This window comes from Pyricularia grisea (assembly GCF_004355905.1).
Source record: "Pyricularia grisea strain NI907 chromosome Unknown Pyricularia_grisea_NI907_Scaffold_2, whole genome shotgun sequence".
NCBI lineage: Eukaryota > Fungi > Ascomycota > Sordariomycetes > Magnaporthales > Pyriculariaceae > Pyricularia > Pyricularia grisea.
In genome coordinates this window covers 6,076,762-6,093,170 of record NW_022156717.1, presented here as the reverse complement: position 1 = coordinate 6,093,170, position 16,409 = coordinate 6,076,762, and the positions used below count along the sequence as shown (strand labels likewise).

The following is a 16,409-nucleotide window of genomic DNA, read 5'->3' as shown; positions in this document are numbered from 1 at the left end:
TTCATAAACTGCACTTTTGGCGCTCATTGGCGCCCTGTCTGAGCTCGAAATCATTCACGGGCCTAGACTAGAAACCACATCAAAACAATGGAACTGAGGACTTGGAATCACGCATGCTTTGTCATGAGAATGGCCGTTAATTCTGTCAACTCGTTATATTAAATGAGATAGCTCCACGGCTCAAAAGCTAATGCTCAACCCCTATTTCTCATTAGGCCCGGCAATCAGCACCTTGATGACCTGCCCCTCGCTGACCTTGGTAAAGGCCTCCTGGGCCTTGTCAAAGGGCACCGTCTCCGTGATCAGGGCCTTGAGGTCGACCTTGCCGTTGGCCACCAGGTCGATGGCGAGCCTGTAGTCGCCGGCCGAGTAGCGGAACGACCCGCTGGCCGTGACCTCCTTGCAGCAGAAAGCCAAGATGGGAAAGGTGATGTCGGGCTTGCCCATGCCGCCCTGGACGTAGGATCCACCGACGCGCACGGCGTGGATGCTGGTCTGGATAGAAGGCTCGGCGCCGGTGGCGTCAATGACGACGTCAGCACCGCCGTTGGCCTCGAGGCCGGCGGCGGCGATCAGGGCCTTGGCGTTGTCCTGCGGCGAGATGCGTTGCGACAGGTACGTGTGCGTGGCGGCGATCTGCTTGGCGACCTCGAGCTTGGACTCGACAATGTCGACGCTGACGACCGTGGTGGCGCCGAATGCCCTGGCGACGGCGGCGCAGAGCAGACCCACGGGGCCGGCGCCCATGACGACGACGCTCTGGCCGGGGGAAACCTTGGCCTGGCGCACAATGTGCACGCCGACGGCCAGGGGCTCGATCATGGCTCCCTCCTGCAGGCTGACCGACTCGGGTAGCTTGTAGCAAAAGTCGGCGGGGGCGGTCCAGAAGCCGGCCAGTGTGCCGTCGTAGGGCGGGGTGGCGGCGAACCGCATCTCCGGGCAGAGGTTGTAGCGGCCGGCGAGGCAATCGCGGCAGCGGCGGCAGGGGTAGCCGGGCTCGAGGGCGACGCGGTCGCCGACCTGGAGCGTCTTGACGGCGGATCCGACCTCGACGACGGTGCCGGCCGACTCGTGGCCCAGGACCATGGGGTCCTTGACGACAAAGTCGCCGATGGACCCGTGGTGCCAGTAGTGGACGTCGGAACCGCAGATGCCCGTGTAGTTTACGGCGACCAGGACGTCGTGCTCCGAGGCGAGCTTGGGCATCGGGCGCTCCTCGAAGCAGACATCGTGCGGCTTGTTGAGGACGAAGGAGAGGTTCTGCGGGAAAAAAAGGAGGGGATATTTGGGGGGATTGTGTGAGTTCTCGATTTGCCCGCTGTGCGTATTTTTATGTGCAAGGGGAGGTGAAGTGGTGCCGTACGGATTTGCCCTCTGTTGCGGACGCCATTGCGCTGCCTTTCTGGATGTACGTGGGTTCGGTGCGTTTGCCGGTACAAGTATATTTCAACAATTGATGCTACCGAGAGTGCGTGCTTATGGGACTTGAGATCAAGATTGTCCGGAAAGACTGATTTGGATGAAAAGACTGAGGGTTGGGATTTGGATTGGGATTGTGGTTTGTGTAGTAAACTTGGAAGAAACAACAGAAAAACCAATGGTGGTCCCCTCAAGCAATGATATCAACACATCCACTTAGCCTCCGCCGCTTGTCGGAGTACAGCCAGAGTACCCGCTTGGTTTCTCCATGATGTGGCTCTTACGTCTTGGATGTTCCATGCTGTACGTCGTTCGGATGTGTAAAGAACGATGTTGACTGGGTGGTTTCCTAGCATCGAGTGCTACCAGCACAAAAAAAAGGAGTGCGGGGAATACTTTCTACAATAGCGTCGACAGGTCTGGCCCCCACTGTCGGCCCACGTTATTTGTATAGCCCCGCCAATGTACACCGCTGTACGACGCGCTTGTGACTGCTTTTTTTCTCTTGGGCGGCTGTACGCGATTTAACCGGTATTATCCGCACCAATCGTGGCAGGGAGGGCCCCTGATAAAGTCGTCGGGTATTGTCGAGGCGTTTTATGAATTTACCTATCTACCTGGTTGGTAAAACAAATAACATCATGTATATGTTCAGGGATAGAGCCTCACAAAAGAACGCTCTGGACTCTGAGTGGAGTTTTCAGGAGGCAATATCTATCTGGCACTTTTTGATCGCTTTCTGGATTTGGAGCGAAAATCTACAAGATGAGAAATTATGCAAGGCACCCATGGATTGATAATATGGGTGTGTCGAGAACTAACCTGCCTGGTCGCCCATGGGAGGCCAGCTTAGGCTCTCTGACACCCTATATACGTTGTGTCTTCCACACCAAGCCGCGTGAGGCAGTCATGCATTCAAATTTTGGCGTCCTAATAACTTGAAATTCGGGTTTCTGTCGGTCGTGTCTGCAAACACGCTCATGTCACACAGACAGACAGCGGAAAGATGGTTTAGGCCGCCAGTCGGGGGGTCACTGGAAGTGGCCGGTGGCTAAGCAGGCAAACGGGCCAACACAAGGCAGTCAATGATATTTGCGCACCGGCTTGAAGTGAAGTCTGCATCAGTATCAAACTCACATTTCCCTCACTTGAAAAATTCTAGTGAAAGTCTGAAAAGACAAACACCCACCATTTGACCTTTTTCAGCAGCTTTCACCTCTTGCTCGTCCGCCATCACCCGCACTTCTGGCAGCTCAGCCAACTACATCCGCGTCTACAAACATACTCTCATCTAATTAAATCTCGGCATTGGAAATTGACTTCTCTCAAGATCTCGTCATCTCGGAACAGTCCGCCGCCTGCTTAGAAAATCAAGTTCTCCGAGGTGATCACAATATTGTTGCAATGTCTGACGACAACAACAAGGATCTAGACGGCATGCCAATTGAGGCCATGTCAGATGCACAAGATCGCACTGATGATGCCATCGACCCTGCGTGTGAGAGCCACTCGGATGCGACTATTCAGGCTAGCAACCCGGAATATGATGTAGTCGATGCTATCAACCACTTGGACACAAGCTTTCCCGAGGCTGGACCCGATACGTTTGGAGGATTCTTCAGCAGCCGTGCAAACGTTGCTGCCGCTACTATCGGCGTCTTGGGTGTCACTGTGGTTGCTGTCCCGAGCTTAGTTGCCCTCCCGGTCCTGGGCCTCGGCGGCTTCGGCGCATTGGGACCTATAGCAGGTGCGTGATGTCAGGAGAGATGATTTCCTGCGCGATCAAAAGTGTGGAATAGGAGGCCAAAAACATACACTTTTGCAAATCTCGGCTAACCGTAGTCCCATCCGTGCTACTTTCTAGGAAGTATCGCAGCTGGTGCGCAGAGCGCAATGGGCAGCGTCGTTGCCCCCTCCCTGTTCGCCACACTACAGAGCGCGGCCATGGGAGGGTACGGCGCTGCCGCCGTGTTAGGAACGTTCCAAGCTGTTGGCGGAATCACGGCTGCGAGTTCAGCAGCTTACCTTGCGCGTAGCAACTCGGATACTGCGCAGCAAGACCAGCCTCCAGAGTCAGAGGACCCGAATACCACGGAGCAAGAGGAGCCTCTCGATACATAAGGACTCAAGGCATGGATTAACTTACAGTAGGGCTAACAGTTCCCGTAAGAGGGAAGCGGTCATCTGGTCAGGTTGTGAGTTTTACGGATTCTACTGAGATACCATTTGTGAATTTTTGCTGTTATTTTTTCATGTTGAGGTCGCTTTTCTTTCTTTTGAGGGCAGTCTACGACTTACTTACGAAACCTTGAAAGACTATCAGGGAGAAATGGCATTTCCTTAAACTAAGAGATAAGCTCGGAGGGATTTTCTAGAAGTAACGATAAATTTCCAGCCATGTTCACCGAGTGATGCATTTAACTTGGCATGGGGCACCTGTGTAAACCAGACAGGGACCATTCTGCCTTACCTTCCATCCCCATAACAAGATCTGCCTCGCTTTTATGTACCTATCTGCGAGTGCTTCCTATCTCTCCCATAAGTGCAGACGAACTGCAGAATCAGCCAAGTGTATAAATTAAGCAATAAGCCCCGAAGAGCATGTCATCTTATATTTTCTAGGTCTGTCCAAGTAGCAAAGTATGCATTTTTATGTGTCTGGATCTATGCAAGTCAAATCATCGATGCGTATTCTTACCCACGGCCTAAGCACTTGTCCAACTCTGGATCGAAAGGCGTTCAAGTTTTGTGTTTTGTGCGATGAGAATATCCACCTCAACATCCGCCTGGTCTAACGTGCTCGCTCCTTTACGTATGTCGCTTGGTTTGAATATGTTATTTGCTTGCTATTCGTACCGAGTTGGTGTTTGAGGGGCGTTGTTGAGAGACGGGGGACTGCACCTCAGGCCGACTCTTAGTAGGTGTACGGTTTCTCGCTTTCTCAAGCCTCTTTGGTGGTAGTGACTTCAAATGATCCAGCTTTGCTCGGGATTCCTCATTCTCGTCTCCACAACGTGTGTTTCTTTGATGGATCAAGCAGGATGTATGCAGTAGCCGGGGTTGATTACTGGAAACCTTACATCTCAATAATCATGAGGGGGAAGTAAACTTTCAATGTTGGAGTTGTGCTTCAGCTGCAGACAACAGATGTGCCTTGAGTCGGATTTCCCGGCGTTCAATTTTCTACTTGGTAGGAAATAGGGACGTGAACTGGGTTTCGTGGCCTGGGAAGTAGTAATGCTAAGGCACTCAGTTCTCTTACTCCTCCTTTGACCGGTCAGATAGGTACCTGTACGAATTTGTAATGAGATGAGCCGAGACAAAGATTCTTTCTGGTAGTCTGGGTGCATTTCTTCCCATGCTTCTGAATACTACCTAATCTGTTTTACCTAAATTCGACACAGCAAAGCTATCATGGATCTGTATCTGATGAATGGGGAGTTGCAGACAAAATCAAAATATAGCCATCTTTCCAATTACGACATTAATCAAATCATACCCAAGTACCTCGTCGTGATGACTGTATCGTCCTTGGCTCCCCTAACACCAATCCTTACAATCTCGCCGGGTACAATATCGACCAAATTGTCCTCAAACACAACCCCGTCATCCTCACACTCGACAGCTACGCCCTTGACTGGATACTCGGCGCTGACCTCAACAAACTTGCCACCTTCAACCAACTCCGCCAGGAGCTTCTCCGGTTTAGTGAAGTGTAGATACTTGAGCGGCTCAGGCCAGTTGACGTAGCGTGCCAACTGCTGCCCGTCCTTGGGGTCAACGAGATACGTCGCGCAGACGGTCCTGCCCTCGTCGCCTGATTTTCTGACTGGCACCTCACGGGAAAGGATCTCGGTGCTTTGGTTCGCGGGCAGAGCGAAGCCTTTCTCAACCGTCTCGCTGAACGTCTCCTGACCCGTTTCGACGTCCCATGCCTTGAGGACGACGTCAACAGTCAGATCGTCCAGTCGGAGGTTGCTCCCCCATGCCTCTATCAGGACCTTGGTCTTGACATTGACACGCGTGTACTTGTCGGCCGCCTTTTTATGCTCCTTCCTCGTCATCCCGACACTCAGAGGTGCCATCTCCCGCTTGACAGTGTAGTAGGCGTGTTTGGGGCGGAGGTAGAAATCGACGATACTCCAGCTTGTGACAGGCCAACAGTCGTTGATTTGCCAAACCAGGGCGCCGGCGCAGTACTCACGTCCGGGTCCTTTCCACTGCCTCTTCCACAGCCGATAAGCGCTGGCCAGACATTCGGCCTGCATCAGCTGCGTGCTGTAGACGAACTGTTCGAGCGGGTCGGGTGCGTAACGCATATTCTCTACCAGATACAGTGCGATCCGGCGTTCGTGCCCGTCTGCCTTGTTGTGAAAGTCTACGGTACTGCTCTGTGGGTAGCGATCTGGATCATCCTTGCCAAGCGGTAGGTATGCATCAATAGTCTTGACGCTCGGGAAAGCCTCCATGCCAAACTCAGACACAAATCGGCCGACCAGCTTGTCAAAGTTTTGATACTTCTCCTGAGTGCCGTGCCACACATTCCACTGGTGGATGTCGCCAACAGTGGGGTCGCGCGTGTTGACGCCGTCACCCCAAGGGCTGCCGGGATGGTAGTAGACATTTGGGCTCAGCTCCGCGCAGACGTCGGGTAGGATCTTCTCGTATATGTACCGGGCAGGGAAGTCTGTTTTCAGCCAGTTGTCCGGGTTCTTGTCTTCGTAATTGTAGGTCAAGCCTTCCGACTCTTGATATTGGTAGTCCTCGTTATTACCCGCCCAGATTACGATAGACGGGTGATGACGGAGCAACTTGACGTTCTCTGTAGCTTCGCGCTTGATGGATTCGCGCATTTCAGGCCAGGCAGGGTAGTTACCGCATCCAAACATAAAGTCCTGCCACACCAGAACTCCGAGCTCGTCACAGGCATCGTAAAACGCTTGTTCTTCGTAGATGCCGCCACCCCACACGCGGATCATGAATTGGTTACCATCAGCGACAAGCTTGACCCAGTCATGATATTTTTGTGTCGTGATGCGGGGGAGGAAGTTGTCGGCGGGAATCCAGTCAGAACCACCGCAGAATACGGGGATATTGTTGATGCGGAAGAAGAAGCTCTTGCCTGGCTGTTCTTTAAGCGGTTGTTGGACCAGCTCTGCCCGTCTTAGGCCGATCCTTTTGGAGACGGTATCAAAGCCTTGCTCGCCAGAAATTAGTGTTGCCTTGACAGTGTACAGCGGCTGCTTGCCATATCTGACAGGGTACCACAAAGATGGCTTCTGGACGTGAAATGTGGCTGATGTGTTTCCGGAGTCGGAAACAGGAACTGTCTCGGTGGCGACCACATTGTCATCGAGGGAAATTTCAAGCTTGACTCTATCAGCCTTGCCCTCTACCACAGCGTGAGCCACCACTTTGGCAGAGTCTAAGCTCTCTGGGATATCTGTTTCAACGTATAGATCTGCGATTCTGCCATTGTAGATCTCAAGGGTGATGGGACGCCATGGGCCGCAGACCATCAAAGTTGGGCCCCAGTCCCAACCCTGCAGAACAAGTCCAAAGTCAGCAATGGTTTGTTCGTCAGACTTTTCAAAATAAAGAGACAGGGTTTGAGATATAGCAAAACAGACTCCGTCACTTACCCAGTGGTACTGCGACTTCCTAACAGCCAACCTCGAAACGTCACCGTTCCAGCAGCCCCATTTGTGATCGGGATACTTCTCGACCAACTGCCAACCCCTGAGGTAGGCGCTGTCAAAGTGGATGACCAGCTCATTTTCACCCTCCTTGATTTCATTGGTTACGTCGACTCGCTCAGGAAGGAACATGTTGTCCGTGACGAGGATCTGGTTGCCGTTGAGCAGCACCGTGGCAAAGGTGTCGAGGCCATCAAATGCGATGACAGCCTTTACGACGTCATCGCCCGACGACGATACCTTTGGCGCCGAGAAGGTCGTCCTGTAGGTCCATTGCGCCTCTCCGATCCACTGCACGTCGAGCTCGTTCTTGCCGATGAAGGGGTCCGGGATGAGCTTGTGGTGCAGCAGGTCGAGGTGAACGTTGGTGGGGAATTGGGCGACTGGGAGAAACTCTGCGCCGTCCTTGTCGGCCTGTTTAAACTCCCAGTTCTTGTCGATTGGTGTTATGGTTCGAATTGGCGACATTTTGACTTTCAAGTTTGATTGTTTTATGGGCTTTGTCGGTAGCTTAATGCGCGATGAGGTGGGGTTGGTGAGCCAAACACCCGAGTTCGCTTGGCCTTTGCCCGCAAGAGCCGTATCTTGAAACAGCCTTGTTTGTGTGAGATGAAATTCAATGCAAAAGAGCTTGAGCGCGCAGATGAAATATCTATGACAACAACAGCGAAGAAGATTCGCTCTGATCGAAAACACCCACGCAACAAAGGGAGCTGGGATCCGTGTTATTTAAGCTTCCCACCACAAGCCATAGAAACTCCATTGCACTGCGGGCTCCCCGCACGAACATTGTTGGAGAACTTGAACATTGCCTTTGGAGAAGGATCCGAGGACATGGATGTGCACGGGGGAAGCTTCCCCGAAGACGGGGCAGGAGTGGAGAACAAATCGTCTCCTGGCGCCGTAAAAGTCGTCAAACCCGTGCCATGACCATTCCGAGTGCAGTCAAAGGGGCTCTCAAGTCACCCGTCATCTCGGCAGGGACCAGTCCGTTTTTTCCTGATTGGGAAACCCCGATCCCTTGTCCTTGACGTAGGTTGGCGGGGAGGTGCGTTCTGAGATAATATCTAGATAGGAACGCTTTGTTCCATTATTCGCCAATTCACAGTCTGCAAATGCATAGGTGGTCAATAATAGACGGGTTGAGTTGTTTATGCGCATGAGGTAAAAGAAAATCACAGTAGTATGAATTGTTTGGGTGCAGGCCCCTCGCTCGGATTTCTGGTGCAGGGTGAGGGTGAGGACTGAGACTGGAACCACTAGACAGACCCAGTCCCATTGGTAATGCAGGGTAGGTAATGCCACTATACTTCATATCAAGACTGGATAAACAGAAACGGATGATGCCGAAACCCCATCAAGGGCCGATATAGGATTATTAGTGGTAAAAATGAAAAGTTCAAACAAACACCGCTCTGGTCCCTATAAATCGGAACCATTATCAAGGTATCATCATAATCACCCATCAAGCCCGCAAAGAAGCCCATACCAATCCGAGCCATTAAACCTCTTCCCCTCCTCATCAGCAACAATTCGCCCCTCTCCTCCCCCGATTGAGCGTAAAAACCTCCTCCCACTCTCTCAACGCCATCACGCTCTTCCTCCCCCGACCCCGCCGCCTCCTTGTACCCCCTCCATCATCCCCGGTCATGCTGCTCTTTATGCTCGCAACATCACTGCCCGGTCCCCACGACACCCCCGCGTCACCGTACTGGATCCCGCTCATGGGATCGTCCGGGTCGATCTCGCCGAGCTCGATTTTGGTCAAGATCTGCCTTGCCAGCCGTCCGAATATGTCATCCACGCCATCCCCGGTCAGCGCCGACACCTCCACAGCCACGGGGATCCCCGCAGCACTCGCCCACCGGCTGGCCTCGGCCGCGCCGACCTCCCTCCCATCCGGCGCCGTCGAAGCCCGCATCTGCGTGCCGAGGCCTGCGCCGCCACCACCCCACGCCGAACTACTACTCGCCACGCTCGTCCCCGCCGGGAAGCTGCTCGAGAGCTGGCTGGCCCCGCTCGACTGCGGCGGCTCGTCTGCGTCGTCGCCGAACCCCATCAAGTCGTCCTGCGCCAGGTCGACCTTGTTGCCAGCCAGCAGCAGCGTCAGGTTCGGGCTCGCCAGGGCGCGCGCGTCGTTGAGGAACGCAGGGAGCGCGTCAAACGTCGAGTGCGAAGTCACGTCGTATACCAGCACCGCCCCGGCGGCGCCGCGGTAGTAAGACCGCGAGACGGATCGGAAGCGCTCCGTGCCGGCCGTATCCCACAGCTGCAGCTTTATCCGCTTGCGACGCGCACCCGTGCCGACCTTGATGATCTTGGAGGCGAACTCGACGCCGATTGTCTGCGATGAGAGGACGCGCCATTCGTTCTTAACGAAGCGGTGGAGGAGACAGGATCTGATTGATGCGATGGACTCTCTGTCAGCGACTTGTCATGCAATTTTGCTGCAGTATCAGTAGAGCCCCCCGCGCCCGCGGTGGGCTGGTAGTTCCTAGAAGTAGAAACTGTGCACAACGGCATGCCGTAGTGACCCAGGACAAGCCGCGCCGCGGGGGCTACACTTTCCATCCCATGCCGCCCCCGCGATCACACAAAGCAATCACAAGAAGAGCAATCAACTCACTTTCCAGTCCCGCTGGGTCCTAGGAGGATGATCTTGGCCAGATAGTCGTACATGCTCCCCAACTCCTGTTTTCACCGCGCGTTGTCAGCCCCGTGCACGCACTTCCACTCATCCCCCCTGCGCCTAGCAACACCCGCCCCCCGGAGTTCACCTTAACGAAGAGAGGGGGAAAGGTGTTTTAATCGAACCTGATCGCGAACCGTCGCCGTGCTCTCCTCGCTCGCCGCAGAGTTGGATCTCTTCGGCCGAGCCATGGCGGGGGGCCTTCTGTGCGTCGACACGTCGACAGTTGCCCGCCCTTCTTGTTGCTTATCTGTTTTGGCTTGGAAAACTTGCCCGGTTCGGTCGGGGGAAAACGGAGTTCGGGCGGGTTCGTATACGAAAGGGTATTTCGACGGCGTTGAATCGTCGGGTCTATCTTATAGTCGCAAATATAGGATATCGGGGGTTTGGTGGTACTCTGTAGGGTTAAAGAGGTTAAATGTAATGTGCATAGGTGAACAATCCGACCAAGAGACTTTTGTCGTCATTCAAAAATGGCCCAATATTGAGACATGGGGCGGTATCTATCATCACGAGCAACGACCGGGGTCCCGGAGTTGGTTGGAAACAGTAAAGTGGGGGTCTAAGCAAAGCACTAGCTTGGCTGAGTTGAGGCAGTCGCGTGATGATCAAGGCGCTATGAGGTACCTGACCGAACTGGAAGCCTGCTTTAAAACTTCTGCAGAATCAACATCTCCACAATCTAGCAACAAATACTCTAGTCTGCATGTTTAATTGATTGTGGTCTGGAGCCATGTAGAAGGTGCCTGCATCTGGTTCTGCACTCTAAAAATAAATTCTACTCAGTCATAAAGCTACTTTGTGCTGAAATATGTTTCGGTTCGCCACTTTGGCAAGGACTGTACCTTACATAAGATTCCTGACTTACCTAAGGTTGTAAGGAGCAGCAGCACGTCCATGCATGCCGAGGCAACCCCTCCCCCCAGCCAATCTTTTCCCCAGACGCACTCGGTTCAAATTAACCCCACATGCAAACGCCCGTCTAGGTATAGGCAGTCAAGACAAGGTAAGCTCCAGCTAAAGTACCTTGATACCCCATGCAAGCCATGGTAATGTATGCTTTAATCAAGATCAAACGTCCCGGATTCTTATAAACCATCCTAACCTCATTACGCACCTGGTTGAATCTTTGCGTTGCTTCTACTTCTTTAGCCCTAGGCTCCTTTTCCAAAATGAAAATTTCCGGTCGCACTTTTGTCATTTCAGGAGGGTGAGTGGTTCAGTTCATTGATAAGATTCCCTGGAAATGTCACATGTCAAAACCCAAATACATGCAAACAAGCTCCCTTGTTCCCCTTGAGTAAAATCTGCGATGAACCAAAGGCCAATTGGCTAACCGCAAAAACGCATCCTGACCAGCGCGTCGGGGCTCGGCCGAGCTTGCGCCGTAGACCTTGTCGCCCATGGCGCAAACGTCGCCGTGCTCGACATCAACCCGGAGCTCGGCGACAGCCTGGTTAAAGAGCTCGGTGCCGACAAGACCCGCTTCTTCACAGTGGACGTCACCGACTCCGGATCGATAGCAAAGGCCGTCGAAGGCTCCGCGTCATGGGCTAAGGAGACGGGCAAGCCTTTTGGTGGCGTCATCCCCGCCGCCGGTGTTGGCTTCCCTGGCCTGGTAAAACTCTCCTTGCGATGATATTCATGTCTTTCATTATTTTGATACAGGAGGCTGACAGCTAGCAAATGACAAACTCTAGATTCTGGACTCCAAGAAGAACCCACTTTCATTAGACTCGTTTGATCTTGTTGTAGCCATCAACCTCCGGGGCACCATCGACCTAGTCAGGCAATGCCTGCCCCATATCGCAGCCGCGGCCCCCGATGGTCCTGATGGTGAGCATGGAGTCGTCATCATGATTTCCTCATCGGCTGCCTTCGACGGTCAGATGGGCCAGACGGCCTACGCAGCCTCCAAGGGAGCACTAGCGTCGGCCGCCCTGCCCATGGCTCGCGACTTATCTAGGCACGGTATCAGGGTTGCTGTCATCGCCCCGGGCATGTTTGAGACGGCCATGACGGCTGCAATGTCGGATAAGGTCCGCAATGGGTTGGAGAAGACCCTCGAGTTCCCCAAACGGGGCGGCAAACCGGACGAGTTTGCAGGCCTAGTCAGGCATATTATTGAGAACTCAATGCTTAATGGCGTGGTGGTAAGGCTAGACGGCGCAGCCCGCATGCCCAGCAAACTGTGAGTGTTCGCATAATGTGGGAATGAATGTAAGCGTATGTTGTTACATAAAGATCGCAAGTTCTTTTGGCTTTGAAAAAGAGCTGTTTATTATCGCAAACAACCGAATCACCAAAAATTTCAAGAAAACGAGAAAAGAGCTTCGCGCAACTCAACACGGGATGTTTTAGAGACAAGAACATGTTGGAAAGTCAACTTCAGCCGAATCAGTACTGCAAACGAAGCAGGACGACAAGCAGACAGTTGGGATGATCTGCGGATGTTGAATCAATGGTTCTGTCTATACCGATCCACATTGACTGCTGGATAATAGTCACCCCAAAATCTACGCGCAGAAACGCTCGAATCCGCTTTGGTCTCCCATTTAGGTGATTGGGAGCGAGCACGAGGTGGCTCTCCAGATCTCGACACATTGGCGCGTCCCCTGGCATCGGGCACATCAGTGCCGCGAAGCGGGGACCGCTCCCGGTAAGTGTTAGAACCAGACATAGACACCATGGTCTGTACTTGAGCCGCATGTATCTTCCCTTCTCCTAAGTGAAGCCCTGTTACGAAAGCCTGCACGGCCAAGTCGTCTTCTCTGAAGGCCCACGGTATCGAAACACCGATACGCATTTCGATTTGCCGGATGCGCTGCTCTCTGTGTTGCAGTTGTAGAAGAGCGACAGGGTTCGGAGCCGACAAGGAGAGGGGTTGAAAACTGATGTGGCCCAGAGAACCACCAGCAATAGGATCAGACATTCGAGTTGGTAGTGCAGGCTGTGGAAAGCGGGAATTGCTGTAACTGGTGTTCTGTGCAGACCCATCTGCCGCAGAACGCAGACTGTACCCCGGCTCAGCGGTGGATGATCGATTCCGAAGCGGTTCCTGGTGTGGTCCAGGCGGCCCTCCTCGAGATGCCAGAGGCTGCCCGGCTGCAGAACGCATGTAGTATCTAGGCTTCTTACCACTGCTGACTTTGTCAGGTGGCAGGCCTCGCGCTATATCGAGGCCCATCAACGCTGCCTCGTGCTTTGCGAGCCATTCGTTTTCGTAAATTGATTCTGTTGTAACTGTTTTGTTCAGAACGGTAACAGAGCAGCTCCATGTGCCATTTTCGTGCTTGCTCGCAAGGAAAGCAGCTGTGGCAAAGCAACGCGTTAGCTAGTGGTGACACCGTAAGAACATATAGCATCGAAGCAACCATTTGTCTCAGATACCAGACGCATGTGCTGTTGCTATTTATCAGTTGGCACACTTACGGTTGAAGCCTCGCTTCTGACACTCAAGGGATAATTTGGTTGTTGGCAAGGATACCTCGTTAGCGGCAACCTGTGGTTCACCAACCTGAGTAGGGGGTGACTGGCTGATTTCGCGTTTGACGCAAACTTTGTTGGATATGAGGGCATCGTGTGAATGTGTCTGTGACGGATCTTCATGACCCCTTTGTCCACGAACACGCCCGAGAGGCTCCGTGTTAGCCCCTTTCGCCGACATGGAAAGCACCGGTGGAGGACTTGGTTCCAGCTCTCGGCCGGAAGCTTCTGCCACCATAGCAAAACGATCGGGATGGAAACCCCCCCTAGTGCTGCTTTGGAGTCTATCAGAATGAGGAACCTGGCGTTCATCCTTGCAGTCGCCCATTTCAATATCGCCTGGAGGCGAAAGACGACCATAGTTTGGATCCTTGATACTACCTCTACGACCACGCGCCGAACTTGAATGCTTGACTAGCGACTGTCCGGTCTCCTTTGCTAGGTGCGGGAGCAGCTCGTCGCCACGCTTCCAGTAGTCTTCGCTAGCAGGTCGATGAGCCAGCTTCCGGGCCTCCTCGAGCGGCCTGTCGGGCAGTCTCCTGCCCGACTGGCTCCCCCGGCCGGGGAGCTGCTTGGCCGCTCGAATGAGATCCGCTAGTTTCAAGCGATTGATGGCTAGGGGATGTTTGGCTCTCTCCGCCGCTGCGTCGTCCTTCGTGGCAGGGCTCTCGGGACTGGGTCCTGTACTGGACACAGCGGCGGCGGCCATGGAGGGTGGTTGAAGGTCGTTTGAGCCCGGGGCCAAAGGATCCAGTGGAGTTGCGGCTGCTGCCTCTATGATGACAGACTCGCGTGCTGGAAAGACCACAAAATGTCAAATATTCGGTCTGGGTCAGGTGTATGATCAGTTTATATTACCTTCATTTCCACTGGGAGTCGAGAGAGGCTCCGCTGGTGAACCTTCCATCGTTTGGAAGAAAACCTAGCGCCAGGATATCCGCGGTCCTGGGCTGCTGCTTGGCCCTAGCTACTGTCACAAAGAAGAAGGAAGGTAGTACAGCCTGTTGATGGTCTCCTCCGCAGATGTCAACGTGTCTGAAGGATAAGTGACTAGGTAGGTAGGTAGCAGGGAAGTTGAAACTAATTTGGCTGTTATAGACAGTCTTGGAGGAACAAAGTTATGGTGAAATGAGAATACTCAGTAGCCTTACCACTAAATATGCGCTGCCTGTTGTAAATAATGAAGACAGACGAGGTAGTCGATTATGGTGACAAGACGAGAGGGCGGAAAGCGTGGTCGACGGTTTTCTCTTTTGTTTTGAGGAAAAGTGGGCTGTTTGGGCGTAGGAAGGCGGGTGGTTTTGGGTTGTGGGTAAAATCTGTTGCAAACGAGGAAGGAACGTGAGTGAAAAAAAAATGAGGTGAAGGTGAAATGGCAAGAGCCGGTGAGGGCCGAGTGCGGGCCAAGGTCGTTCAAGCAAACAAAGGACCGGCAATCTTGCTCTCCAGGCAAACCACGACATAAGAACAGGAGCTTACCCGAGTAAAGCAGAGATTAATGCATTGTATGGCACGTATAACTGGAGACTCTGAAGTTTTTATTCTGGCAAAATCAAGTAGGCAGTCGATCGTTGCCATGTGACTGTCCGTGCCTGGCCAAACATTCAGAGAGGCATAAGCAGCTCCTGTCCTTTGTGCCACCTCAAGATGTTCTCGACCTGCATCTCATACCAGTCTTGCAGAGTTTGTTCCTCAACATATCCCATATGAGGAGTGAGCAAAACCTGACTGCGCCCATCCTCACCCCACTTGGTTGTCCTCCAAACATCTCCTGTCGAGAGGGGCTCAAGATCAAAGACATCTATCGCAGCACCCCGGATGGCGCCATTCTCCAAGACTTTGAGCAGGTCTTGAGTGACAACCAATCCTGCCCTTGAAGTGTTGACCAGCATGGCACTGTGCTTCATCAAGGACAAATCCTTCTCCGTAACGAAACCCCTTGTCCTCTGCGACAAGACAAGATGAATACTGAGCACGTCTGCAGTCCGGAAAAGTTCTTCTCTGCTAACAACCTCAAAGGTCTTCTTTCCTTCCCCATTCTCAACCGCCAGTCCGGCCCCCTTGGCTTGCTCGTCAGCTTTTTCCTGCGTTAGATTCTCGCTCCAGGCGATAATGCGCATTCCAAAGGCAACGTGCATGATCCGCGCAACAGCCGTGCCCAGCCTCCCCAGCCCTAGAGTCGCAAATTTCTTCCCCGATAAGCCGACGGCGTAGCCCGTATGCCATAGGCCAGCCTGCACGGCGTTGTGGTCCCTGACTAGACCGCGCGCGAGGCCCATGATCATGGCGACACAATGTTCCGTCGTTGAGTCAGTCCCCGTGGTCATGGCGTTGCTGTCATGCTTGCCGCGCTTCTTGTCCTTGGCGCCGGCGACGGGAATCCCACGCTGGCGGAAAGCTGGCAGATCGAGCGAGGCATTGCGGACACCAGTGGTCAGGAGGAGCTTCAGGTTCGGCAGCCGGTTAACAAGCTCGGCTGGGAATGGCGTACGCTCCCGCATAGTGCCTACAATATGATGTCTACTAAGTCGGGGAGAACTGTACAATGACAGTGTATGAGGTCACCTACAAATAACAGAGAAGGGCTCAAGGCGTTTAACCAGCTCATCTTTCGCTTCTGCTGGGGTCTCTGGACCATTGTAAGGAAGCAATGTGTCTTTGAATGTCGTCACTTCAAAGACAGAGCTATCAAGCTTCCCAAAATGTGAGCTTGAAGTGTCCAAGTAATCATCCAACACAGCAACCTTGAGGCGAGACATATCTGCGGTGCGTGGCTCGTGAAGCCGGTTTGGCGTCTGATTTGATTGTTTTATGAGATATCAAGCAAGTGATTCCGCCTTGTCACAGTGAAAGTGTATACTGCAATTCATATATTACATGACGCCACCGGGAGGGGTTTCCGAGATCGGGGAGCGGGTTAGGGTTTTGAACATCTTTGTTAGTGGATATGTGAAATTGATACCCATCTCGTTCGTGAAATAGAATTGTGCAAGTATTGAGAGCATTCCTCTTCAACTTGCTTATGCGGTAAATAGCTCGTCTGTATCTTTGAGTCTCTCCTTGGTTATTTCTAATCTCACGGCGAGTCTAAGACATAGCGAACAAGTGAATAAAAAGTT

At 53.0% G+C, this 16,409-nt stretch overlaps 7 protein-coding genes across 7 annotated transcripts; 2 read left to right on the top strand and 5 right to left on the bottom strand.

Moving 5' to 3' along the window:
• Window positions 1-133: 133 nt before the first annotated feature.
• PgNI_04388 (uncharacterized protein) lies at window positions 134-1,748 on the bottom strand. The gene is made up of 2 exons (XM_031124435.1): window positions 1,364-1,748; window positions 134-1,260 (listed from the first exon to the last, which is right to left on the bottom strand). Exons 1-2 carry the CDS (start codon window positions 1,388-1,390, stop codon window positions 202-204), a joined length of 1,086 nt encoding a protein of 361 aa, XP_030985566.1. The 5' UTR covers window positions 1,391-1,748; the 3' UTR covers window positions 134-201.
• Window positions 1,749-2,115: 367 nt separating this feature from the next.
• PgNI_04387 (uncharacterized protein) lies at window positions 2,116-3,895 on the top strand. The gene is made up of 2 exons (XM_031124434.1): window positions 2,116-3,166; window positions 3,284-3,895. The coding sequence occupies exons 1-2, from the start codon at window positions 2,824-2,826 to the stop codon at window positions 3,538-3,540; spliced, it is 600 nt and encodes a 199-aa protein (XP_030985565.1). The 5' UTR covers window positions 2,116-2,823; the 3' UTR covers window positions 3,541-3,895.
• An 844-nt stretch (window positions 3,896-4,739) lies between these two features.
• Window positions 4,740-7,583, bottom strand: PgNI_04386 (uncharacterized protein; the record flags this gene model as incomplete). The annotated part of the gene is made up of 2 exons (XM_031124433.1): window positions 4,740-6,962; window positions 7,062-7,583. The coding sequence occupies 2 exons, from the start codon at window positions 7,581-7,583 to the stop codon at window positions 4,908-4,910; spliced, it is 2,577 nt and encodes an 858-aa protein (XP_030985564.1). The 3' UTR covers window positions 4,740-4,907.
• Window positions 7,584-8,637: 1,054 nt separating this feature from the next.
• Window positions 8,638-10,392, bottom strand: PgNI_04385 (uncharacterized protein; the record flags this gene model as incomplete). The annotated part of the gene is made up of 3 exons (XM_031124432.1): window positions 9,930-10,392; window positions 9,742-9,806; window positions 8,638-9,514 (listed from the first exon to the last, which is right to left on the bottom strand). The coding sequence occupies exons 1-3, from the start codon at window positions 9,993-9,995 to the stop codon at window positions 8,638-8,640; spliced, it is 1,008 nt and encodes a 335-aa protein (XP_030985563.1). The 5' UTR covers window positions 9,996-10,392.
• A 435-nt stretch (window positions 10,393-10,827) lies between these two features.
• Window positions 10,828-12,211, top strand: PgNI_04384 (uncharacterized protein). The gene is made up of 3 exons (XM_031124431.1): window positions 10,828-11,014; window positions 11,164-11,422; window positions 11,505-12,211. Exons 1-3 carry the CDS (start codon window positions 10,977-10,979, stop codon window positions 11,997-11,999), a joined length of 792 nt encoding a protein of 263 aa, XP_030985562.1. The 5' UTR covers window positions 10,828-10,976; the 3' UTR covers window positions 12,000-12,211.
• Window positions 12,212-12,262: 51 nt separating this feature from the next.
• On the bottom strand, window positions 12,263-14,197 carry PgNI_04383 (uncharacterized protein; the record flags this gene model as incomplete). The annotated part of the gene is made up of 3 exons (XM_031124430.1): window positions 12,263-13,116; window positions 13,237-14,085; window positions 14,149-14,197. 3 exons carry the CDS (start codon window positions 14,195-14,197, stop codon window positions 12,263-12,265), a joined length of 1,752 nt encoding a protein of 583 aa, XP_030985561.1.
• Window positions 14,198-14,811: 614 nt separating this feature from the next.
• PgNI_04382 (uncharacterized protein) lies at window positions 14,812-16,094 on the bottom strand (the record flags this gene model as incomplete). Its single annotated transcript, XM_031124429.1, has 2 exons — window positions 14,812-15,796; window positions 15,860-16,094. Coding segments are annotated over 2 exons (1,137 nt in total), but the record flags the coding sequence as incomplete, so codon positions are not given.
• Between the last annotated feature and the right edge of the window lie 315 nt (window positions 16,095-16,409).

Excerpts from the sequence above, each read along its gene's own strand:
- PgNI_04388 (XM_031124435.1), bottom strand. The coding sequence starts at position 1,390 with ATGGCGTCCGCAACAGAGGGCAAATCC. Across the intron at positions 1,261-1,363 it reads CCGCAACAGAGGGCAAATCC|AACCTCTCCTTCGTCCTCAA; the intron begins GTACGGCACCAC and ends TTTTTCCCGCAG.
- PgNI_04387 (XM_031124434.1), top strand. The coding sequence starts at position 2,824 with ATGTCTGACGACAACAACAAGGATCTAGACGGCATGCCAATTGAGGCC. Across the intron at positions 3,167-3,283 it reads CGCATTGGGACCTATAGCAG|GAAGTATCGCAGCTGGTGCG; the intron begins GTGCGTGATGTC and ends GCTACTTTCTAG.
- PgNI_04384 (XM_031124431.1), top strand. The coding sequence starts at position 10,977 with ATGAAAATTTCCGGTCGCACTTTTGTCATTTCAGGAGG. Across the intron at positions 11,015-11,163 it reads ACTTTTGTCATTTCAGGAGG|CGCGTCGGGGCTCGGCCGAG; the intron begins GTGAGTGGTTCA and ends CATCCTGACCAG. Across the intron at positions 11,423-11,504 it reads GTGTTGGCTTCCCTGGCCTG|ATTCTGGACTCCAAGAAGAA; the intron begins GTAAAACTCTCC and ends GACAAACTCTAG.